This window comes from Danio aesculapii, chromosome 5 (genome assembly GCF_903798145.1).
Source record: "Danio aesculapii chromosome 5, fDanAes4.1, whole genome shotgun sequence".
Lineage (NCBI taxonomy): Eukaryota > Metazoa > Chordata > Actinopteri > Cypriniformes > Danionidae > Danio > Danio aesculapii.
The window spans coordinates 23,623,822-23,649,599 of NC_079439.1; the positions used below are offsets into that span (position 1 = coordinate 23,623,822).

At 34.8% G+C, this 25,778-nt stretch overlaps 2 protein-coding genes across 3 annotated transcripts in view; both read left to right on the forward strand.

Annotated features, from left to right (window-relative positions):
- rpl36a (ribosomal protein L36A) overlaps window positions 1-25,778 on the forward strand; it is a 168,102-nt gene that overhangs the window by 57,234 nt on the left and 85,090 nt on the right. The gene's annotated exons all lie outside the window — the stretch shown is intronic.
- The window catches only part of si:dkey-27p18.3 (uncharacterized), a 51,689-nt gene that overhangs the window by 13,754 nt on the left and 12,157 nt on the right, over window positions 1-25,778 (forward strand). The window contains exons 5-19 of one of the 2 annotated variants that reach the window (XM_056457620.1): window positions 2,274-2,334; window positions 2,716-2,805; window positions 3,798-4,013; window positions 4,745-4,837; window positions 5,228-5,320; window positions 7,391-7,600; window positions 9,653-9,690; window positions 9,784-9,835; window positions 10,132-10,335; window positions 10,425-10,618; window positions 10,705-10,732; window positions 10,870-10,919; window positions 11,510-11,537; window positions 11,898-11,928; window positions 12,039-12,592. In XM_056457620.1, the coding sequence (XP_056313595.1) occupies window positions 2,274-2,334; window positions 2,716-2,805; window positions 3,798-4,013; window positions 4,745-4,837; window positions 5,228-5,320; window positions 7,391-7,600; window positions 9,653-9,690; window positions 9,784-9,835; window positions 10,132-10,335; window positions 10,425-10,618; window positions 10,705-10,732; window positions 10,870-10,919; window positions 11,510-11,537; window positions 11,898-11,923 (1,383 nt within the window). In that variant the 3' untranslated portion in view covers window positions 11,924-11,928; window positions 12,039-12,592. Of the gene's footprint in view, window positions 1-2,273; window positions 2,335-2,715; window positions 2,806-3,797; window positions 4,014-4,744; window positions 4,838-5,227; window positions 5,321-7,390; window positions 7,601-9,652; window positions 9,691-9,783; window positions 9,836-10,131; window positions 10,336-10,424; window positions 10,619-10,704; window positions 10,733-10,869; window positions 10,920-11,509; window positions 11,538-11,897; window positions 11,929-12,038; window positions 12,593-25,778 lie in introns of those variants that run through there. The other variant, XM_056457619.1, reaches the window with a different exon arrangement.

Below are 25,778 nucleotides of genomic sequence, written 5' to 3' on the forward strand. Positions count from 1 at the left end.
CCTTCGCAGTCAACCCGTGCCTCAATCGTTAACAAGCACCAGTTTTGCCTCCAAAATCTTTGTCAAAATGAACAACCAACTTTCTGTGGTAAAGTAATTGCCATGTGTGCTATTCCACTATGCTGCTTAGGTGTAGATGATGTTTGCAGCACAGAATGAAGACGCATGTCGCTCGAAGATTATGTAAAAGTCACATGAAATCCAACATAACCGTTCACACTGCGGTCACATTGCAAAACATCAGATCGGTGTCTGATTTAATGCTACATTTGAAAGTGGCACAAATCTGACGTGAAAAGATCAGATTCTATGCGGTTTGGGCTGTTCACACTGTGATTACCTGAGTCACGTGTGGGCAAAAAAATCTGATTCGGGCCACATTTGGCTGCAGTGTGAACGTAGCCTTTGACTTTATTGTTGTTGTTTTTTGTATTTTTGTCATTGTTTCATTTTCTTTGTATTTGTATCATCTCAAATTGTGTACCTTTTTGTATAATCCAATAAAAAAATTTTTTTTGAAAGATCAACACGCATGATCGTGTTCATCAAATTTGCCTAAACTAAGCGTTCTAAAGCATATTTTACAAGCAAGGATTCTGACACAGCAACGTGAAGCAGATGCTTTACAAAAGTTGCGTGTAAGGGAAAAACACGTCAAACTTAATGACACATTTGAGGGCTCTCATGTAAACTCCTTAATCATTTTATTGTCTCATTCAGATTAAGGCAAATCATTAGATTACTGATAACAGTCACAAGCCCCAACCCTAGAAAAAAGGAGTTCAGTATTTTGATGACAGCCTTTTCACAGGTTAGCATGTAATTTCACAATGCAAATCTTAAATTCATGCTAACCAACAAATGATCAAAGGAAATATATTAATGTAATTCAGATATATAAAATAATAACTAATTATATTGTTCTATTAAAAAGATTTTTTTAAAGATTTTGTCAAATAAAAGATTTTTCTAGAGTCATCCACCATAATTTTGTTGCTCAAAAGTATCGGTTCAGGCACCGTTTTGGCATTGGTATTGCTTTAAAAGTATCGATTTAGCACTGGTTTCGAAATAACCCCAAATGATACCCAACCCTACCTGAGACCCCGGCCCACCTAGGTGCCCTAGGTTCCTACGGGGTTCTTTTCAGACTACATAGTGAACCTGCAAGCGCTGCCCACAAAGGAGGCAGACCCAGCCCCTTTATTTCTGTGTCCTGTTCGCGCTTTGCGTATTATACGGACCGTACTCAGAGCTTTAGATACTCTGAACAGCTCTTTATCTGTTACAGTAATCGGCAGAAGGGAAGTGCCATATCCAAACAGACGTTGGAACTTACCCACTGACCAGTGGATGCCATCTCCCTTGCTTATCTGAGCCAGGGCGAGCCGTGTCCCCCAGGAGTGACAGCGCACTCCACTCGGAGCGTGCATCTTTTTGGGCGTTAGCACGCGCGCCTCTTTAACAGACATTGTAGAGCTGCGGGCTTGAGGGGAGCTGATTTCCTCACGTGTGCTGGGAAACCCTGGTGAATGAGAAAATTCAGTTAGGTGTTGTAAGAAGCTTGCTGCGCCTTTCTCTCTAACACAGAGATACATGAGCTTTCTCGCTTTGTCAGTTGAGTTTCCCGTTTGGCGAACCCTGCAGAGATTTCTCCGAGGCACCCAGCATCTGACTCAGCGGAGGAGTCAGGTGTTGGCCCGTTACGTTGTTGGCATGCTGTGCAAAGCATTGAAAGTGAAATATAGTACCTACCCCCAAAACCAGCTAAAAAGCAAAGTTGATGAGATAAAGTGGAGGAGAAGTACATTAACATACTCTCCTCAGGCCATGACTCAACAATTATAAATCGATTGTATATTGAAATATATCAATGTCTTTGTTGATTTCATCACTACAACACTGAAGTCATAAACTGTCAAATGACACTAAACATGATAAAGTTATATGAAAGAAGATCCCGAGCAGATTAATTGTCTATGGTGAAAAGCACATGGTTACTGTAAACAAATGGCAGAGATGTGATTGGAGCTGTGAGGACTCCTCTTTGACTGGAATGTCCCAGTAGTCATTCATTAGCATAGAAGAAATAGTATATAATATTTTCTCAGCTTACAAGTGTAATTGTGGAGTTTAATGTTTTGGTAATAAACAATTACTATTGAATTCATAATCTAGCTGTAAACCCTTTCGATAGTACATTGAGTAAAATATATTTCACAGAATATTTATAGAATTTCATAAAAGTTAAACAATGTTCTTCTCTTCAACAGAACGACAAACAATGGACAGATAATGAGAGAATAAACAAGACATGTTCTGCTTTATTGGCAGGTGAGAGAATTAGTTAATTTTCAGAATGAAAATGGCCTAATTTACTATCACTCGTGTCATTCAAGATGTTATTTTTGGATTTTCCTTTACTGAAAATAATTTTAAGGTTTTGAAAAAAAAAAAACTTTTTTGTATGACAAAATTTTGAATAAATTACTTTGAATAAATTTTCATTGGGGAATTGAAGTCCTTAAATGAAAATATATAGTTTGAACACAGGGTTCTTGTTTATTTATAATAATATATTACATGTGGTTATCTTGTATATTTACCCTACATGTCTATTATTCATGATACTTGAATATTAATATAAGTTCATTTTTAAACATATTTTTAAAGGATATAATATGCTTGTTTTCATATTGGGAATTGTCTGTGTAGTTTTCTCTACTCTGCAGAAAGTGCTGCAGATAGACGGACAAGGTGATGAAGCAGCAAAACATCTGGACAAGCAACAGCAAGGATGTCCAGGTCAGTCATTTCTGTTTTAAATACGTTTATTTCATATATTTCTAGACAGGGATTCAAGTAAAATTGATCTAAAGCATTCATTTGCTGAACAATTAATCAGTCTTATGAGTAGGTTTAATCAATTGTGTGGTGATGGTAATTTTCAGAGTTTCAAAGACTCAAATTAAGGGGAGGTGGAAAATAAGACAGATTGCATTTACTGCATCCAGAGCAATTTTTTGACTAAATGATATAAAGTTATTGGCTTAAAAGTCGTTGTTCTTGTCTATTCATATTTGTAGCCATACACCAAATTTAGCTACTTTATTGTTCTCATTTTTGGGTTATTTTGTTCATGGAGGAGCAAGGAACACATACTACATTACAGGGCACATACACAAACATTACAGGACAATACAATAAATCTAGTTATCTTCTCACTATTCACATTTACATGTATGAACTGGAGTACAACATGAACACTGGTAATGATCAGTTATTTTAAAATGATTAAAAGATATTTCTAGATAAATATTTCACTAGATTAAACACTTTTTCTTCAGCTGTTATCATGTAGAGCTCTTTGAAGCAGCATTAAAGCTGCATTTTATACCTTTAACATGTCACCTTTTTACACAAGCGTCCACCAATTGCAATGAGTACATCTGAGATGGCACTCCTATAATAGTGATTGAATCATTAAATGGTTCTATTAAATTATCAGTCATTGACTTTTTTGCCCTTATTCCATGGCTGGGATTATTTAAAGCATTTGAGGCTGCATACAGTTTAGAAGTTAAAACCACTGAGCACCATGGAGGTCCACTATGTGGAGCACAATAGCCTGCAATGTTTGTTATAAAATTAAAGAAATGTACACCTTGGACATCGTACTCTGGAAGTGAACTAAATATTTTAGGATATGCTATATTTGTTTTATTTTTGGAAATTGTGTGTATTGTTTTTTGGGCCGGAAAATATAATGTGAAAAATGTTCGTCTTTCTTTTTACAGAATATAAAGACTATGATAGAAAGGACAATAATGCTTCAGTGCAGCAGACAAGAAAAAAGGTTAAGCAAAAAGAGATTAAGCCTGAAGAAAAGGACCCACGACAGGAGAATAAACGACAGGAGAGCACAAAACAGAGTGAGAGCACAGCAATGGAAACCAGTCCATTTCAACCATTTGATAAAGGAAATCTGTTTAATAAAGAATTGGATTGTGCAGGTCAGTAATTACTGGTTAAATCTCTACATGGACAGTTCATGCATAGAGACTATTAAAGGAGCAGATTAGTGCCAACAATCCTGTTTCTGTTTTCACACAAATAACTACAAGAGTTCAGTGATTGCATTATATAGAATAAATATGGAATATAGAAATATATCCCAAAGAGACGCAAGGTATGTTTAATGGTATCTTTCGTTAATTTAGTTTAAAATATATGTTTCAACAAAAACTTGTAGATTGCTGAGTATAAGTGTGTAATTAGTGTAAAATGCTCATTTAGGAATCACGCCAATCACTCTGTCAATTTTCTGAAGTGAAAGTACAGCAATATACTTTATTAAACATCATCTGTTTATGCAGAGGTTGATATTAATTAATTTCCTGTGAATTTCCTATTTATATAAGATATGTTTTCTTAGGAACTTCCAAATTGAAAGAAATATTTTGGATGACAAAAGTTTGAGTAAATTATCATAAAATTTTCATTGGAAAATTACAGTCCATAAATGAAAATATAGTTTGAACACAGGGTTTTTGATTAATAATAATAATAATTATTATTATTTTTATAATACATTACATGTCTCTACATACTCTACATGTCTATTACTCATGATATGTGAATATTAATATAAGTTTACATAACTTTTTTAACAATTTTCTCTTAAGGATATAATATGCTTGTTTTCATATTGGGAATTGTGTGTATAATTTTCCCTATACTCTAGAAAAAAGTAAAGGGACGAAGACAGACAGACAAGGTGATGATGACCAGAATGAAGCAGGAGAAAATCTGGACAATCAACAGCCAGGATCTCCTGGTCAGTAATTACTGCTTTAAAGGTCAATAGTCATAATATATTTGTAGACGGGTTCAAGTAAAATATTTCTAAAGCATTCATTTGTTGAACAATTTCTTCTGAGTGGCTTTTATAAATTGATGGTAATTTTCAGAGATTCAACGACTTAAATTAAAGGGAGGTGGATTGTTTAATTAAGACAGATTGCATTTAGTGCATTTAGAGTAATTCTTTGACTAAATAATACAAAAACAATGTCTTAAAAGTCTTTGTTCTTATCTATTCATATTTGTAGCCATAAACTGAAATTAGCTAGTTTGTTGTTTTCATCTTTGGGTTATTTGTGTTCATGGAGGAGCAAAGAGTACTTGTTTTCATGTTGGGAAGTGTGTATAATTTTCTCTACTCTAGAAAAAAGTAAAGGGCAGCAGATAGACAGACAAGGTGATGATGACCAGAATGAAGCAGGAGAAAATCTGGACAATCAACAGCCAGGATCTCCTGGTCAGTAATTACTGCTTTAAATGCCAATGGTCATAATATATTTTTAGACAGGGATTCGGGTAAATTTTTTAAATCATTAATTTGTTGAACAATTCATCAGTCTTCTGAGTGGGTTTTATAAATTGTCTAGTGATGGTAATTTTCTGAATATGAAAGACTAAATTTTTAGACTAAATGATTTAAAAATGATGTGTCTTAAAACTCCTTGTTCTTATCTATTCATATTTGTAGCTATAGACAGAACTTGGCTAGTTTATTGATTTCATCTTTGGGTTATTTGTGGTCATAGAGAAGCAAAAAGTGCACACATACACATACTACAGATGTTGCTACCGCTGCTCAAATCTTCAAAATCTCACATCTACCACCTGTGCAAAAGTCAACAGCGCAACTGCGTTGTAACTTAGGTTTCCAGATTGAGGTAAAAAATGCTTTGATATTTTAAAATTTCATCAGTTGTGTGAGGTGAGGGTGACACAGTGTAGCTCAGTGGTTAGCAGTGTCACCTCACAGCAAGAAGGTCACTGGTTCAAGTCCCGGCTGGGTCAGTTGGCATTTCTGTGTGGAGTTTGCATGTTCTCCCCGTGTTTGCGTGGTTTTTCTCCGGGTGCTCCAGTTTACCCTACAGTCCAAAGACATGTGCTATAGGTGAATTGAATAAACTAAACTGGCCATAGTGTATGAGTGTGTATGGGTGTTTCCCAGTACTGGGTTGCAGCTGGAAGGGCATCTGTTGTGTTAATTGTATGCTGGATAAGTTGGCAGTTCATTCCGCTGTGGTGGCCGCTGATGAATAAAGGAACTAAGCTGAAGGAAAATTAACAAACATGGACAAAAAGTAATTTTTCGTAACTAGATTGGGCCATACATATTACGAGAGTTTCCCAGATAAAATAACAAAATGGGAAGGTGGCGAGAGATGGGTGTGAAATATCGGAGACTCCCAGGAAAAACTCCCAGGAGTGTTGGCAGGTATGCACATACAGTACATTACATTAAAATACAATAAATCTGGTAATCTTCTAAATTTACACGTCAAAGATCAATGATGTGTAAATACTCACATTTACATATAAGAACACTGGTAACACTCAGTTATTCGAAATCTTTTCACTAGATGAAATCCTTATTTTTCACTTGCAATCATTTAGAGGTCTTTGAAGCTGCATTAAAACTTTTTTGCATTTTGAACCTTGTCACCTATTTGCTCATACGGACACGCATGCACCAATAGCAATGTGTACATCTGAGACAGCGCTTGTATATTAGTCATTTAATCATTAAATGGATCTATTAAATTATCAATCATTGATTTTCTTTAGAATCCCACACACCTTTTATTAAAGAAATTAAGATTTTTCAGGGAAATTGAGGAAGATTTTTCTCCTTACTGTGGACTTCTAGTGCTCAGTGGTTGAACTTCCAAATTGAAAGAAATTAACTGAGATGACAAGGGGGTGAGTAAGTATTAGGAAATTTACATTGTGTAAGTGAACTACACTGTAACTGTTTTCATTGTTTTACACTGATTTCTTTATGTGAGGATGCTTGCTTTTTAGTGTCATGTCATTTGCACATCCTGTGACACTGTGCAACTGAATTAGACATGCTAAGATGAATGATTAATAAATTATTCTGATTATTTTTTTAAACAATTATTGCTCTTAAGAATTTGTGGTAATCGACATCCATATTCCACATACAGGTACATCAACTTTTTCCTTCTTCTCCACACTTGTAAACACTAGGTTGGTATTCACATATGCTATAGCTTATGCAAGATGAGCTTTGGTTAAAAGGTACAGTATATATATTTTTACTATGCAAAACATTTATTCAATGGCTGGGATTGCAGTTTGAAAGTTCAAACCACTGAGCACCATGGAGATCCACTATATGGAGAAAAAACCTGCTATGTGTTTTTAAAAGAGAGAAATCTTGGACATTTTACTCTGGAAGTGAACTAAACATTTTAGGCTATGCTATATTTGTTTTAATTTTGGGAATTGTGTGTATTGTTTTCTGGGCTGGAAAAAATAATGTAAAAAATGTTCGCCATTCTTTTTTCAGAAAATAAAGACTATGATAAAAAGGATAATAATGCTTCAGTGCAGCAGACAAGAAAAAAAGTTGAGCACAAAGAGACCAACCCTGAAGAAAAGGACACAAGACAGGAGTATACAAGCACAGAAGAGAGTTGGACCATAATTCCGATGGATACCAGTCCATCTCAACCAGTTAATGAAGACAGCCTGGGCAATCATCAATTGGATTGTGCAGGTAAGTAAATACTGGGTAAATCTGTGCATGTACACAAAATACATAGAGACAATTGAAGGAGCAGGCTAGTGCAGACAATCCTGTTTCCAGTTTCAGAAAAATCACAATAAGTGTTCAGTAAGTGTAATATATAGCATAGCATAAATACATTTTCAGGATACCAATATTTAGTGGTGCAATTTAAAGGTTTAACTAGGTTAGCTAGTAAGGGTACTTAGGCTAGTCATTGTATAACAATGTTTTTTTCTGTAGCCAATCGAAAGAAAAAAAAGTTGCTTATGGGGGTTAATAATATTGACCTTAAAAGCTTTTTTTTTTAAATAAAAACTGCTTTTATTTTAACCAGAATAAAAAAAACTTTTTTTGAAAATTATTGGAAAAATATATATAAACACACATGCAGTTCAAAATGATTAGCCCTCTTGTCAAATTTGTATTCTTTTTCAGCTTAACAGACTGAAGTAATTGTACAGTGTTTCCTATAATATTTTCTTCTGGGGAAAGTCTTATTTCTTTTAGTTTGACTGGAATGAAACATTTAAACTATTTTTATTTGAAGTGAACATTATTATTCCCCTTAAGAAATATATATTTTTTAAATGCCAAGAGAACAAACCACTGTTGTACAATGACTTGCCTAATTAACCAAACTTAACATAATAACCTAGTTAAGTTAGACACAGGGAAAAGGTATTGAACACATGCAGAAAGGGAGATGTTAAAAGTCACGGAAAGCCCAGACAGCAGCTGAAATCTCTGTTACAGTAGAGGAATCTCTCTACATTACCAGGATGATGAAGATGAAACCAGGGTGGACATTTCAGCAAGACAGTGATCCCAAACACAGCCAAGATAACTCTGTTGGTTTCAGAAAATAACATACAACTGTTAGAATGGCCCAGCCAATCACCTGACCCAAATTCAATAGAAAATAAGAACTAAAGATTTTAAGACTCTGATGTGAAAGAAAATCACACCTGAGCAATGCATGTGACTCCATTCTCCATACAAGTGGCATCTTGAAACTGTCATTACTAAAAATTATTTCATACAAAGTGTTAAATACATTTCAGTAGTTCAGTACTTTCTCATTGTGTCATTCCTCTGTTAATACTGTACACAAATACATTTTCAGAATGCATTGTTTTGTATTGTTTTATTTTATTTGTATGTTTGGATTGTTTGGGTTTTAAGCAAAGTCTTAGTCACTTTCATTTCAACAGGTAGCTCATTTTGAAATATATTTATCAGAAAAGATACTTGTTTTATTCGCTGTATAGGTTAAGGATCAGGAGGTATTGTATGGTTTGGATTAGTCAGTGACTTAAATAAAAGAAAGAGAAAAGAAAAAGAAAAAGTTGTTTCTGCTCAATTATGTTCCTTTCTGCAGACGAACAATGTTTTTGAAGTGTTTCAGTCAGGTTTCAGAGCTCATCACAGTACAGAAACTGCATTAGTGAAAATATATGTACTGTACTATAATAGTTACATTATTATAACAAAAATCATGTTGTCATTTTTTCTTTTTACTTAATATGTAAATTATGGGCTGTAAACTAAAGCATTATCATACAATGTTCTGTATGTGTGTGTATATACAAAATTTTACATTTGGGGGTTTCATAATCTCTTCATAACCCCCCACCACTTCGCAGAAATAACAAAATTAACTGAAACTAACCTATCGTACACTTTCTAGGTTGCCAATATTTTGGTGGTTACGAATACTTCCCAACATTTCATCTGTAAAAAGTTCTGTTACTGCAGCAGTGTTTTATGGAAGTTCCTTGATCACTTAGTGTTTTTTATTTAGTTATAATCTAATAATCATCACATGAGACATCTCATCTCAAACAAGTTCATTAATACTTGCTTTTTTCATTATTACTTTATGCATAACACATACTGTACATCTAATTTCTACTTTCCACAACTATTTTACATTATTAGTGGACATCTCATTTGATTCCATCAATTTAATTTTAAAATATAGATATTGTTTTATGTTCATTTCTGCTCATTTAACAGAAATATTTTCAAAATATTTCACAGATCAAGGACAAAGCCAATTACCAGACGAATTACACAAGGTAAATCTTAAACTCAAGTTGCTTTTAATAAATTTTTACTTACTTTCTTGACAACACATAATAAAGAATTTACAGCAAGTTGTATGTCTGCAGGGTGAAGAGGAATCTCAGGAATTACAAGCAAAGAAGCCAAAAAATGAAAGAAGTGAGTCTTATGTGTCCCACATATTAACTTCTTGTTTGATCCTGGAAAATTAGATTTGTGTTTTAACTATGAACTAGTGACAGAAGGCATTTGTTTGGTGCAGTTAACTTTTTGTGTACTGTACAAGACATGTTGTGTTGCACTACAGTAAGGTTAAAGTTTAGTGGCAAGTTTAGTGTTATGCGTGGGGTATGTGTTTGCAGTACATTGTATTTAAAGATAGTTCATGTAATTTGAGTTAACTTTTGTAAACATTTGTATTTTCCTGTTTTACTTGCTTTTAATTCATTTTCCAGAGGGGGGCACCATGTTCTCTATTGTAGCTGGAAAGATAAATTACATTCACAAGAAGTTCATTGTCCATCTGCAAGACCGAATTCAGGATCTGACAGAAGCTCAAAGAGTGGAAGACAGTGACGTTGTTTTGATTTTTTGTCCTATTGTTTCTCGAGCTGGAACTGACATTGATGCTGCCCTGGCAAAAATTGATTACACTCCAGGTTGTTTGATTATAGCCTTATTTGAATTTTCGAGGTACTCTCAGCTTAAAGTGATATAAATGTATGTTATTGTCTTTGTCCTTAAACAGCCTCTAAGCTGACTATTCTAGTGGTGCTTCATCACACATTTGACCCAGAGAAAACTATATCAAACAGCAGCAAATGTGTCAACAAGGAGAACCTGCTCACAGTGGACTGTCTGTTCTATGAGGATACAGGGTTACTGGACTGTCAGAGGAATTCAGATGCATTTGACAAATCTGTCAACTGGTTAATACAGCAGGTATTTGACAAGATACTTCAAATTTACTGAACACATTACTTTATACAAGCTTATAAGCTTACAGTATGTTGCAATTTTTTTTTTAGGGACACACAATTGGTTCTTCATTCCAACGTAGGTCAAAATCACTGTTATTTAAATAAATATGCTTTTTTATTTACTATAAATAAGTTATATATTATGATTTTTCTGCATGTCCTAATTCCCAGTAACAGACTTCAAAATGGTACATTGTGCTTTATTTGAAACAGACAAAATACATAGCTCCTTGCCAAGATTACAGTTGCGAAGTTGGCGTTGGGTAAGAATAAACTCACTTCTACATAAATTGCTGTGTCTAATAACCCCTTAGGTTTAACAGGTCAAGTATTTTAGAACATTCAACAACTTTCTAATATCTCAGTTTGACATGAAGATTTGAAATAACACTAGCTTTGAATGGTTAGGTAATCAGTTGCAAACACATATAGGGCTTCTACTGAGGTACTACAGTAAAACAGTGACAAATAAAATGGACAGTTTGGTGCACTTTTTATGTCTGTAACAATGGTTTCTGTTAAGGAAGATACTGTGGAGCACAAGTGTTACAGGATTGTTAAACTAGAGGTCTGTCATTTGGTGAATGACCTCATTGGACAGCAAACTTGTATTGTTATTTAAGGCCTTTGAATGGTGCAAATTACATATTACACTGAAAGAACTAGTGATTTTGACACTGCTTACATGATAGTTGTGTGCTGCTAAGCAGTTATCTGAAACTTGGTCCAGTGAAGAGTTATGTTGATTGTAAGAGTAAAGACTAAATGTGTGTTTAACTGAATGTGCTCTTGTAAAAAAAAAACAAAGAATCATTAGCAATCTCACATTTAATATCAACATTCATCTCTACAGGAAAAGAAACAGGAGACATCAGGAGACAGTAGGTTAAATTGTTCTACAATTACAATTGATGTACTGTTTTTATTTTACAAAACAAAAATCTTCAAAAGACCCATCATATCTTACTCAAATGTGAAAAAATACATGTTTCCTAAGATATGTGAAATATGTTTTATGAATATATTTGATAAATATTTACCTTTTTACAATATTAATCAATGAAATTGTCTTTAAAAAGAATGTGTGTAATGTTATTTAGTTAACATTTTAGGGCAAATAGAATCAATAAAAATAATAGTTTAGTTGAACAAAATCTGCTAATAACTATGCTCCACGAGGCATTTTTACACCTATGTTGTATAAGTTTGATCTGCTTTGATAATCAACGTCTCTTTTTCAGATAAAAAAAGATTTCCTTTTTTCTAAATAAGGTGATTGTTTTTATTGTATCATTATACTGCAAACATTGGAAATATGTTTGAGAAATAATGACTGAACATGCATCACAATAACAATAGATTCTGTACTTTTTATGGTTTAGAGATCATTAAGGACGGCTTGTTGACTGACACTGAGAATCAATCCACTCCTGCTGCTCAGTCCATCATTCAAAAAGAACATACTTTCACTTCAGATGAGATTGCCCGTAGATCAGTTTATCACCAAATATAGATTATTTTCAGCAAGTGTTTCAAGTGCTTTTGCAGATGTTTGCAATTATTTTAACCAGGTGTCTTGGTAAGATTTGTCTAGTTTTGGATTTGTTGACTTAAGGCATGCTTGAATTGACAGGCTTTTGCAAGCCAATAAACTGCATACTGCATACATAAATTATTATTAACTTTATGCATGACAGTCAAAAATGGTTTAGTTCAGCACCAATACAAATACAAAGGGACCAATACAAAATGTGTTTTTTTTGTGTGTGTGTATTTTGTTAAGAGATTTTCTGTGGTTTTTGGTGGAACACTTTATAATTATACTGAATTTTACATGTCATATTAATTATGTTAAAGAGTAATGATAGGTTCTATCTGCCACTGGAACTTTACTCTAAATGTTTGCATGTAATAAAAAAACATTGTTTATTACCAATCTGATTATATTTACTGGTTAAATAGTGATTGCACTGTAAAAATTATTCTGCATTTTAGATTTTTTGACATAATTTTGTAAGTTGATACAACAAAGTTGTTAATTCAACATAACCTGGTAAGTTTTTACTGTCTCAACAAGTCTGTAAGTACAGTGTTTGTTGCCTCAACTTAATAAACATGCTGGACCAGCATCCTTTAAGTTGCGTCCCACACTTCCAATCCAGAAATGATGGAAGTTGTTTTTCCACCCGCCAGTTAAACAAGTCAGACACATGAGGTTTATTATTCAGTCATCATCAAATTTGGTAAGTAATGCTCCTTCAAAATTGTGTTATAACTTGTGTTATAACTTTTAAAGGACATATATGATTATTGCTATTTGCGATTATTAGATGCGATTATTATTGCATCTCTTGCTATTTGAACTTAGTGTAAATAGCATCTCTTGCCGCTGTTGCTATTTGCACTTAGTGCAAATTTGCCCTTAGTGCAAATAGCCGCTGCCTTTGTTTTATTGTCAGCATAAACAGCGTCTCTCTTATACAGTAATAAGAGTTCTTTACAAATGTTTTAAATGGGCTTTCAATGCATTTGACATATTTTATTACTTTCTAAAAGTGTAATGAACTGAATTGCATGAATGAAAACTTACACTAAAATAACTACAAAATTTAACAAAGTACACTGTAAAAAAAAAACTAATTTTACAGAAAATATCTAAATTTTTTACAGTATTTTTTTATCATTTCAAATTAAATTCAAAACTTAGTAAAACGACAAACAATCTTTCTAAATTAACAGTTTGACTTTCATTTTCGGTACATTATCATTAAAAACAAATTACTGACATTTTTGTTTTTTATACAGGGAAATTACAGTATAATTTTTTTTGTTATTTTAAATTATATTCAAAAGTCCGTCAAAATTACAAACAATATTTGTAAATTAACAGCTTGACTGTTATTTTATGTACTATATAATTAATGACAAATTACAGCAATTTTCCTGTTTTATACAATACAATTGCCGTATTATTTACACAGTGTTTTTTCCAGTTTTTTTGAAGTACATTTAAAATTACGTAAAATTAAAGTAATAAATTGTAATTACTTGCTCTGTAAAAAAAATAAGAAATCTTAAAAAAAGGTCAAAAGACTGGCAGCTACGGCTGCCAAACAAAAACCATAAAATTACGGTAAAATTTCTTTGTTGAAATAAAGTGCAAAAAATAATAAATCTACAGATATTTTCATTAAAATGTTTACAGAAAAACAGTTATTTTACCGGCTTTTCCTAGATTATTACGATCAAATCTGTTCAAAAAATAAAATCACATGCACCTGTTCCGGATTCCGCTGATTGCACACACACAGTCGGAGGATGGTTATGAACTGATTACATGGCCTTTAAAAGCAGACCAGACGCACGCACCAATTGCTAAGTCTTGTTCTACTGTTACTGTAAACAGTAAGCTACGGTCACACTGGGCTTTGTATGCGCAAAATTCTGTTGTACAGCGCTGCGAAAAGGGGCGGGATTAAACAAGATGATTAGACATTAAAAAAGCAAGCGATTGCTTCATGTTTTAAATTTCTGTCCAGAGAGGTCCTGTTTTCATCCTCGATTGGTCTCACGCAGTCAAGTGATGCGATTTCGCAGGTCAGAGTTCACCAAGCTTGAACTTTGCACCGCAGCAACATGCGAAACTTGACGCATGACCTTGCGTTTCCGGTCTGACGCAGTCGCGTGCGTATGAATAAAAGTCTATGGGAGGAAAAGTCAAGTGTGACCGCAGCTTTATGATGCGTTTCGCTTCTTTTGCCGTGCTTTGTTTGTTAATTGTTTATGTGGTTTGCTGCCGGGACTGACCATTTGGCTGTTATTTGACCATGACTCTGGATTCCCTGCATACATCTGTTTGCCCCTGTGTTGACTGTTGCTTGCCTGACCATCTCTGTGTAATAAGTTCATTTGGATCTGCACTCCTTTGTCAGCATCCCCTTCACATTTCAGTTCCATTACATTTAAGATTTGTAACTGAATTATTCCATATAACTTAAACCTCTACATGTTTTATATAAATACTATTCAATAAAATGCAACAACTGTAATCTTAAAGTTGTGAGAATTTTAATCAGTTGTATCTCGCTTGTTGTTTTTTCCAGACGTTTTTGATCCAAAATAAAACTTAAATTACGACCATGAGCATGTCTTGGCATTTTATTAATTGTAATGGTTGAGAGATAAAATTCTTTTAATTCTTTTTTCATTTTTTCTCTTGAAATTTTAGTGCAGTCACTTTATTGATGGTGTCCGATCATAATAATCTAGGAAAAGTTTGTGAAATAAGTGTTTCTCTGAAAAACTCTTAGTGTGTAACTTTTTTGAACGGATTTGATCATAATAATCTAGGAAAAGTCTGTAAAATAACAGTGTTTTTTTGTAAACATTTTAATGAAAATATCTAGATTTATTATTTTTTGCACTTTATTTCAACAAAGAAATTTTACCGTAATATTGTGGTTTTTGTTTGGCAGCCATAGCTGCCAGTCATTTGACCTTTTTTTTTACGATATTTTTTTTACAGTGTATACAACTTCTGTTTAATTAATAATTTTTATTGTCGTTATTTATATTAGGTTTATAGTCTCTAAAATAACTATGTCCTGACTCCTAGGGGGTGGGGATGGAGCACTGTGAGAGGTGCAGTGACTGCAGCCGAGGAAGTGAAAATAAAAGAATCTTTTCACTGAGACCAGACCATAGACTCTTCAAGAAGTATCAGACCAGACTGAAATCTTGTTCATATTACAGCTAATAGACTGCACATCTGAAAAAAATAGGTAGGATAAGCAAAGTTTATTATATTATGTAAATGCTTTTTTTCACAAAATTTAACAGCCATAGCTTTCTTCTTTTCGTTGTCTTATTTGCGTTTCATTAACCGCTATGATGACGATAAAATATATTTGGCACGGTCAAATTGATTGTGACGATCACAAAACTGCTTTATATTTGTGTATAAACATTATTTAAAGATAAATCCTTATATTATTAATTACACCTCGTGTGACTATTAAGTTGGTTAACATTTGTTAATTTTTGAACAACTTTTGACACGCTCACTCTATTTACCGTGTTACTCTGAATATTTGGTCTGAAGCCGCAGGTAGCCTAAGCATGATTTCAAAACAACATTAGCACTATTTAATTGACCGTACACAATAATGTTGATAGTCATTGGCTGCTTATATTATTTCAATAGAAAGAATTTGCAATAAAAATATATTTTCTGAAATCATATTTAGGAGAAAGTCTGAATGTGCGATTATAAAACCAACTTTACCTCAATCGTGGGACTTTGCTAAAAAGAATTAGCTCACAACTTGTTAAGATGACTTGCACTATTATTTTCGGTTTCAACATTAGACCTTGCTATCTTCTGTCAATAATTGACCTACACTGTGTTTTATATATCAGGTGTGATTATATTCAGATAACATAGGCTACATATCTTGTGAAATGGGCCTGCAAACAAAGGTCTTTTTTGAAATTCGGTTAGCAGTGGAGTTTTTTTTTGAGTTACTGTAGGTCCTGCTGATTAATAGTTTATTATATTTCATTTTATATTATTTTGCACTCTATTCACATAGCCTGTGCCAAAATATTTGCTGACAGGCCAAGTGAAATTGAAAGACTATACAGAACCCATAAGTTTAACTGCAACAACTGAAAAAAGACATCTTTATATATATATATATATATATATATATTTATATATAAATGAGAAAATTATTAATTTTATTTGTTATTTTACTGTAGGTTTTTTCACCTTTGTACTTATCACTCCTCCCTGGTCTCTCTCTCTCTCTCTCTCTCTCTCTCTCTCTCTCTCTCTCTCTCTCTCTCTCTCTCTCTCTCTCTCTCTCTCTCTCTCTCTCTCTCTCTCTCAATAATAATACAAAAATGATTTATTTGCTAGAATTGCTACTAAGTGGTTATATTATGTGCCATTAGAGTTCAGTGTTGCAGAAATTTCCCACTTCTCTCACAGTCTGACGGTGGTTGCTTCAGTAGGTTTTGATGGTTTCCCGAGTAAAGCTCCTGACTGTAGGAAGCCCTACAGGTAAAGCTGTCTGTCCTTTTAGAAACATCTCCAACCAATCCTCAAAATTCTCCAACCTGGATAGCAGAGCCCCCTCTTCTGGATCAAATGAGTGGCCTGCTCCCATGCAGCAACAGCCTCCTGCAGATGATCCCTGTGCTCGTATGAGCTGTATTTGATGGCCATGTCTAGTCGCTGTGCTTCTGGCAGATGCAGGTTATCCCAAACCCTTTCCAGCCTGAGCTGCAACTGTTCAGTATCCAGCAGACCAGAAGCTGAACCTTCACCCGCCACATCCTATTCTAACTTTCTCTCATTCAGTTCTGGTTCTCTCCCCAGTCCACCCATCTTTATGGTGTTGATGTTCCAGAATTCAGGAACATACTCCTACTCTGCGTCTCCTTGGTGAATTAATAATTTCCTGCTGCTTTCTTCTCCTCTCCTCTTTCTGCAGTTGAGCCAACTCTTTGACATCCAACTCTCTCTCCCTCTTCATCATCATCATCATCATCATCATCACTGTCATACAGGTGAAACAGCACTTACAGATAATCAGAGTCCTGATTAGAAATGTAGTCCAGATAATCATCCAGTGACAGTTGACACCTCCACCATTGGAACCAGACTCTGTACGCTTATGTGGTCACATCTCCAGGCCTCATTCCTCTCCATTCTCTCTCTGTGGGATATGTTGTATGGATTGAGCCTCCTGAGTGACTGGTTTATTAGTTTGTTGTTAATTACTCTTTTGGTAGACATGTGAGATTTTTCAAGGAAGGCTCAATACTGGGATCTTCTTCAAAGTTGAAATACTTTGTTTAAATATTCTTAAATAATTCCTCATAGACTTTGCTCATCTCCAATTTTTTTTACCAAGTTCCAATCCATCTAAAGATCCAATGCCGAATCAATCTCTTTAGAGAGGTCATTGTAGTCTGGTGGGCACATGCTGAGTTTGAGGGTCTCTGGAAAAACCCAATCAGGCACTCTGGCTGTGGCTGTGCGTATGATGGTTTGAGGAGAAAATGCCACACCGACCACATCTCCTTGTCCATGCAAAGGTTTTTCCACAAGAACTTAGCTCTTCTTTTTTCCGTCACTACCCCTTTCATTTTCAGTAGTCATTTTTTGAGCCTTGATTTCTGTGACAATCCAGCATCGTATGGAACGAATATTCAAGAGGCTGGTGTAGTCCACAACCAACTGAGCTGCCAGCCTCCTGTGGTTGGCACGATCGCTAAAGACCTCTCATCTCCGCAGAGTCTCTGCCAGGTGAAGGTAACGCAGAAACAGCTGCTCGCAGATGTGCAGCTCCTCACTGAAGGTCTGGCGATGCAGCTGCACTCTCTCATCCCGGCTCAGTATGGAGTCCACGGGATGGCTTTTCAGGTTCTGCCAAACCAGAGCCAGCTAAGAGGACAACACTAATATCTGCATGATTCTGTCCTCTAGCTGTTTGCACGATTGTGTCAGAGAATTCAGGATGCATTTTTTATTATTATTAACTGAAGACTCCAACATCACCTCCTTAGAACTGTCTGTCATTCTTCCAACACCGAGGTCCATATGGCAGAAAAATGCCATTCAGTGTTCTCTGAAGAAAATCTTGATTGTAGACCAACATTTGGAGATCACATCACATTTTACATAAATCTTGTCATTTCCCCAGTGATTCTCAAAACAGTCACTGCACAAGAGAATTGTCCTACAGTCTTATACAGTCTAGAAAACAAAATCTGAGCAGATGTTTGACATTATAAAGACTATTTAAGCCTTACAAAATGGTTAAACTAAATTATATTTAAAAACACATCTTCAGGATTTTACAAGAACAGCATTACGTTTTAGTATTCATTCAGCAGTAGAGGTTTAATTCCTGTTTTAAGTTGTTTTAGGTTTAAACTTGGTGCAACACAGCACTTCAGTGAATATCACGTGATTTATGTCTAAACAGTACTAGTAAAATATATTTATAATTAAATTACAATGCAAACAGGTTAAAAATAACCAGGCTAATCAGTAGTGTGGTTTGAAGATAAAATCAAGTCAAAAGATAATTTATTGAATGTGAAGTTCCGGCCGTGCATGTTGGTTTCCTAACAAGCGGCATGACCCTGGAATCTCTTTCTCTCTCTCTCTCTCTCTCTCTCTCTCTCTCTCTCTCTCTCTCTCTCTTGTGTGTGTGGTTGTGTGTGGCATTTTGCTATTGTAGATTTCAAGTCAAGATGAGTTATTTTAGTTATATTGTAATGTAAGATAAATGTTTGAATTCATTCAGCTGATTCATGTTGAGTCTTGTTTCTTTTTAGGGGACAAAATGGATGTTAAGACAAGTACAAGTAAGTTAAGACAATGTACATTTGATTTAACCTCATTAATATTTTTAATTTAATAATCATTTGAAAAAATAGTAGGTTATGCATAACACACTTTCCAAATCTGTGTGCTTTATATAGAGCAGTTTTACTGAAGAGGTTTAACAATTGTTTTCATCTTACAAATATCAAAATAAAAATAAATAAAATTAAAATAAATACTTTCTCCAAATAAAGGTTAAGAATGTAATTAGACATTTTTTCCTGTTTGTTGCGATGTTTCTGTGTAGATGCACATTTTTCTATTTTTTTCTCCATCACAGATAAATTTCTGATTTTTTCTGAAGCTGAATCAGTGTTAATTATGAGAGACCGGACCACTGCAACCAGTGCTGTTGACCTGGAGATCAGATGGTTTAAGGAGACAGACTGTGTGTGTTTCTACAAGAACAGATGCTTCATAGAGGGAATGAAGTACAAGGATAAAGTAGATCTGCCCAGAGAGGAGCTGGAGAGAGGAAACATCTTCTTACATCTGAAGAACATCAGTGAATCTGATTTTGGTGATTACCTGTGCCAGGTTACTTGTGAAGACAGAATCGAGGAGATAAACATATGTAAGTGATTATGTTTGTGAGTATAACTTGATTTTACACCAGCTCTAATCTCATGACTGAACAAAATGAAAATTTGCAAAATTGTGACTCATACAATTGTTGAACATTATTTCCCAACAGCTTTAAAGGAGGCCCCTGGAACTGAAAAACAAACATCCACATGGAAACTAGTAATGCTCAAATTAATTTACCTTCTATTTAGTCTTCTATTCTGTTCCCACAAAACATTGTCATTTAGTGGAGATCTGTCCAGTCTGGTTTTATTGATCATAATTATCCAGAGTATTTAAGGCTAATTTTCTCATCTGACTAGTTGTTTCAGTATCTGGTACATTTGAACATTTACAAGGCAATTACAGTCATATCTGCTCCAAAACAACTGGTCTGTGATCAGTAGGTGCAATACATAGTTGTGCTCTGTGTTCCGTCATTTCTCAAGACTTCTGTATGTATAATCCTGGACACAAGTTGTGGTATCTCTAGACTACATAATCTTCTAGATCTAAACGATTTTACTAGAATCCAAAGTCAATCAAATATAGTAATTTAATTATCAGGTAAGAATGTATGATGCCAATTACACAATTAAGATTCCACATTAGAAGTTAATACACTACATCAATTGCTAAAAGTTAGAGATAAATATGATGCAGACACAGGTTTTCCAAAGCAGGATCAACTAGGGCCCACAGCAACAATCTGATACAAGACACTAGAGTCATTGATGAAGCCCTGATAAGTAAAATAGTATAATCCACTCTTGAGGTAAACATATACATAACATAAACCATACAGCATACCTTTACACTAATATGAAACTGCAGTCAATTTGCTCTCCCTTATAGGCCATCCTTTAAGTGTAGGTTAACTGTTTTTTTTTTTTTTTGGATACTATTTTAGAAGATTTCTACCTGAAACCGTGGTCCGTGGTGTATTATATTGTAATTGTAAGTCATTGGTAACCTTCTCTTTCTGGCAGTAAAACAAAAGAATACAAGCAGAACAGAATGGTTCCTGATGATAAATACACCTTAAGCATGCTGTATCACAGGACATGGCATATATCCAGATTCCTAATGTTTGATATACATCATTGCACAACAGAACAGTCACACTCCAGAGGGGTAACACACGAAAGTCGAGTTTATTGTGGATTTGTTGAGCCAGGATGAGAATGTGCCGCTATGTCAAGCTTAGTGGACATAGCTGGGATAAGTGTATGTTTGTGGAATTCTCAACAGAGAATCAATGATGCAAAAATAGATAAAACACTAGGGTATACAATCAGTTAACAAGAAAAACACCCCTCTCATCCCCTGCTTTACAGTGTAAAAAATTATCTGAAAATACTTTTTTTCTGTATTTTATGATTCATGTTTTTTTGGTTCCCCCCCCCCCCCCCCTTTATTTATGCTTTTGAATCGCATTATGAGACCTTCATATTTCTTCTTTCTTTCTACCTTAAAAAGTGGGAAAAGGTGACTTTATCAACATTTTTATTAAAGGGATATATTGTCTGTGCTGGGGTTATATATTATGGTACAAAATCCTTGGTATAAGCTGCCAGTCGATTTACATTAGAGTTTATTTCTCTACATATTATTTCTTAAACTTTATATTATTTTAAACTACTACTAAAATCTCAGTAAAGGTCACTTTAATAATCTGTAGAGTTGAAGTTTTAACATCAAAAGTCAACCGAGCATAGATCAAGCTCCCATAATGCAATTCTCAACCGTAAATAAACAGAAACACCAAATATTGAAACTGTTAATTAACTATTTTACAGTGTAGTATTGTAACTCCTTTCCTAGAGATGGGTTGCAGCTGGAAGGGCATCCGCTGAGTAAAATGTGCTGGATACGTTAGCGGTTCATTCTGCTGTGGCAGCCCCAGATTAATAAAGGGACTAAGCCGAAAAGAAAATTAATGAATATTGTAACTTCAGATGCTTTACTGCAAAGACCTCTACTTAAGCAAAAGCTTCTAATGGAAACACATGAAGAGTATAAACATCATAACAAACTAACAGTTTGCTTTGAATGTGACCAGTGGACACATAGTAATTGCGTCACTATGCAAAATTATGTTATCTATTTAGTTTATTTTGTCTATCTATTCATTCTGTCTCATCTATTTACATGTATCCATTTTTTTTGGTTTCTAATTGATTTGATCTAATTTATAATATTATAATTTTGTGGTAGATTTTTTGTATTCATTTCCTGACTCAGATACAATTAAACTGTGGGCCACTATCTACACTAACAACGTTTACACTTTACAGTCTACATATCATAAACTTGTGGGTAATCCCAAAGTTAAAATGAATCAGAATTTCATTCACTTTTTTCTAATCTTTTATCCTCTTCATATTTTATCTATCCAAATGCAAATCTGATCATAAATGAACACGTATAATAAATATTATAGCTAATATTTATATGTGGTATATTTAATGTTATATTATTTGTAAGTGACTTGAACAAAAAACTCAGGTTAAAAGATGAATAGAATACAGAGAATAGGGTTTATTCAAAGAGTTGAATAAGGGAAGCATGGACTGACTGTAATATCTTTCTTTAATTCAAGAAGAATTGGCAGCAGAACCAACAGATGAAAAACCTGGGATTAAACATAGCCTGTTGGTTAGCTTGCTCTGGAGAAAATGATTACCATTGACTTGCATTATATGAATCACCAAGGACCATAGTTTCTAAAAAAATATATATTTGTCATATAAAATGTTTTGGATTATTAATATTCTCTTGAAGGAAAAAAGTCATCTGCATCTTGAATGACCTGAAAGAGAGTACATGTTCAACAGCACAAAGCAGCAAATTTTCATTTTTGGGTGAATTATTGTTTTAAATGTTAGATAGCCCCTTTAAACTATAAATACACTATATGGAATAGACTATTTTATAACATGGATACAAAATTTTTGAAATACCATCTTATGAGTGTACTCATAGAATTTAGTAAATGTTTTTGTAGTAAACAATTAATATTGAATATATAATCTAGCAGTAAAAGCCTTTGGACAGTACATTGAGTAAAATATATTTCACAGAATATTGATAGAATTTCATAAAAGTTAAACAATGCTCTTCTCTTCAACAGAATGACAAACAATGGACAGATAATGACAGAATGAACATGAAAGAATCTGCTTTATTGGCAGGTGAGAGGATTAGTTGATTTCCTGAATGAAAAGGGCCTAATTTACTATCGCTTGTGTCATCCAAGATGTTATTTTGGGATTTTCCTCTATTCATTTATTAATTTTCCGTTGGCTTAGTCCCTTTATTCAACAGGGGTTGCCACAGTAAAATGAACCGCCACCTTATTCTCCATGTGTTTTACACAGCGGATGCCCTTCCATATAAACTTATTCACACACATACACTACTAGCGCATGTGTTTGGACTGTGGGGGAAACCGGAGCACCCGTAGGAAACCCAGGCGAACATGCAAACTCCACACAGAAATGCCAATTGACCCAGCCGGGACTCGTACCAGCAACCTTCTTGCTATGAGGTGACAGTGCAAACGACTGAGCCACCATGTCACCCTTGGATTCTCCTTTACTAAAAATAATTGTAAAGTTTTGAAAAAGAAATAAAACTTGTTGGACTTTTCTCAATATACTGGACATCTATACTGTAGATACCGTGGTACTCAGTGCTTGAACTTCCAAATTGAAAGAAAGTAACTTTTTGGATGACAAAAGTTTGAGTAAATTATCCTGAAATTTTCATTGGGGAATTGAAGTCCTTAAATGAAAATGTAGTTTGATATAGTTCTTGTTTATTTATAATAATACATTATAGATGATTATCTTGTATAGTTACTCTACATGTCTATTATTCATAATATTAATGTATTAATATAAGTTACATAATTATTTAAACATATTTGTCTTAAGGATATAATATGCTTGTTTTCATATTGGGAATTGTCTGTGTAGTTTTCTCTAATCTGCAGAAAGTGCTGCAGATAGACAGACAAGGTGATGAAGCAGCAAAAAATCTGGACAAGCAACAGCAAGGATGTCCAGGTCAGTAATTACTTTTTTAAATACGTTTATTTCATATATTTCCAGACAGGGATTCAAGTAAAAGTGATCCAAAGCATTCATTTGCTAAACAATTAATCAGTCTTCTGAGTAGGGTTTATAAATCGTGTGGTGATGGTAATTTTCAGGGATCCAAAGACTCAAATTAAGGGGAGGTGGAAAATAAGACAGATTGCATTTACTGCATCCAGAGCAATTATTTGATGAAATGATATAAAGATAATGTCTTAATTGTTGTTGTTCTTATCTATTCATATTTATAGCCATACACCAAATTTAGCTAGTTTATTGTTTTTATTTTTGGGTAAATTTTTTTCATGGAGGAGCAAAATAAAGCACACATACACATACTGCATTACAGGACAATACATTAAATACAATACATTAAATCTGGTTATCTTTCAATATTAACATGTACATGTATGAACTGAAATACAGCATGAACGCTGGTAATGATCAGTTATACATTTTTAGAAAATGGCCAATCTTTTCACTAGATGAAACACTTTTTCTTCAGCTGGATTCAACTAGAGCTCTTCGAAGCTACATTAAAACTGCATTTTCAAGAGCTCACACTTAGCTGATGATTAATTATAAGCTTGTTTGGCATGCTGTCCCGGGAGAGAGCCCTGAGCTCATAAGATCCTCGAGCCCAGGGCTCCCTCCCGTTGCAAGGCGAGAGGGGAGTTTGAGCTCAGGTAGATCTCGAGAACTCCCCTGCTGTAGTAACTAATGAACAGATAGTGATTGCTCTTAAGAGATAACTACTTACTAGGTGCATGTCTATGGTGCTGATTTGGATTAGTCAATTAACTTAAATTGCATGTTTTTGGACGGTGGGAGGAAACCAGGGAACCCGGGGGAAACCCACGTGAGCATGGAGAGAAAGTGCAAACTCCACACAGAAACGTCTGCTGGTTTGGTAAAGCCTGGAACCAGAGATGTTCTTGCTGTGAGGCAACAGTGCTTAGCACTGGGCCACCATGTCACCCATCTAGGAAGAAGGAGGAATAGGGGTGGAAGGAGGGATTCTTCAAAATTAAGATAGCGGTGGTACGTAACCCAGAGTATTTGTAGTGGCTTAGGTGTTGTCTGATTGGTGCAATGAGAATTGGATAATGCGGATCCAGCTGCTAGCAATCATAAGCATGTGGTCCTCTCGAAATTAGTTAATTAATTAATTAATTAATTATAAATAAACTTCACTTCAAGAGTTCACACTTAGCTGATGATTTATTATAAGCTTGTTTGGCATGCTGTCCCGGGAGAGAGCCCTGAGCTCATAGGAGTCCTCGAGACCCCCCAAAAAGCAGATTTAACAATGCTATATCCTGCTGCTGGATATAATATTGATAGCTTCGGAAGAGAGGCTCCTGCGGGAGCAGAGAAAAGTAGACTCCTGTGCGAGTTTAAGCGGGGGTGTGGAAGGGGCTGGATTGACTCCTGCGGGAGTCGAAGCTCGGATACACTTCTGCAGGAGTGAGAGCTGGGGTGGGTAGGCTCCTGCGAGAGTCGGGAAAGGTCTTGGGCAGTGAAGACTCCTGCATGAGAGGGTGTGAGGTGGGCAAAGGGGGGCATAAACTCCTGCGGGAGTTGAAGCTCGTTTTAGTCACTCCTGCGGGAGTTAGAGCTGGGGATTGAGGGCCTAAGTGTAAGTAAGAAAGTAGTGGAATAATCAACGCTGAAAGAAAACAGTTAGCGGAGAAAACTCGACGATGGAAAAAGAAAATAGTAGGGGGAATTGAAGGATAAGGAGATAAGGGAGGAGATAAAAAAAGGTGTAAAACGGTAGCGGAAGCACTCAACGCTGTAAGGGAGTAAAGAAGGGGCAAAACATTGCCAGGCGGAGGATCTTGATGCCGGAAAGAAGAAAAGGAAAGCATATATATATAAAGCGTATATGAAAGCCTTTTGAGGTTGCATTGAAATTGCAGTTTGGAAGTTCAAACCCCTAAGAACCATTGAGGTCCATTATATAAAAAAACCTGGAATATTTGTCTTAAAAATAAAGAAATTAACATCTTGAACATCTTACTCTGGAAGTGAACTAAACCTATTAGGATATGCTC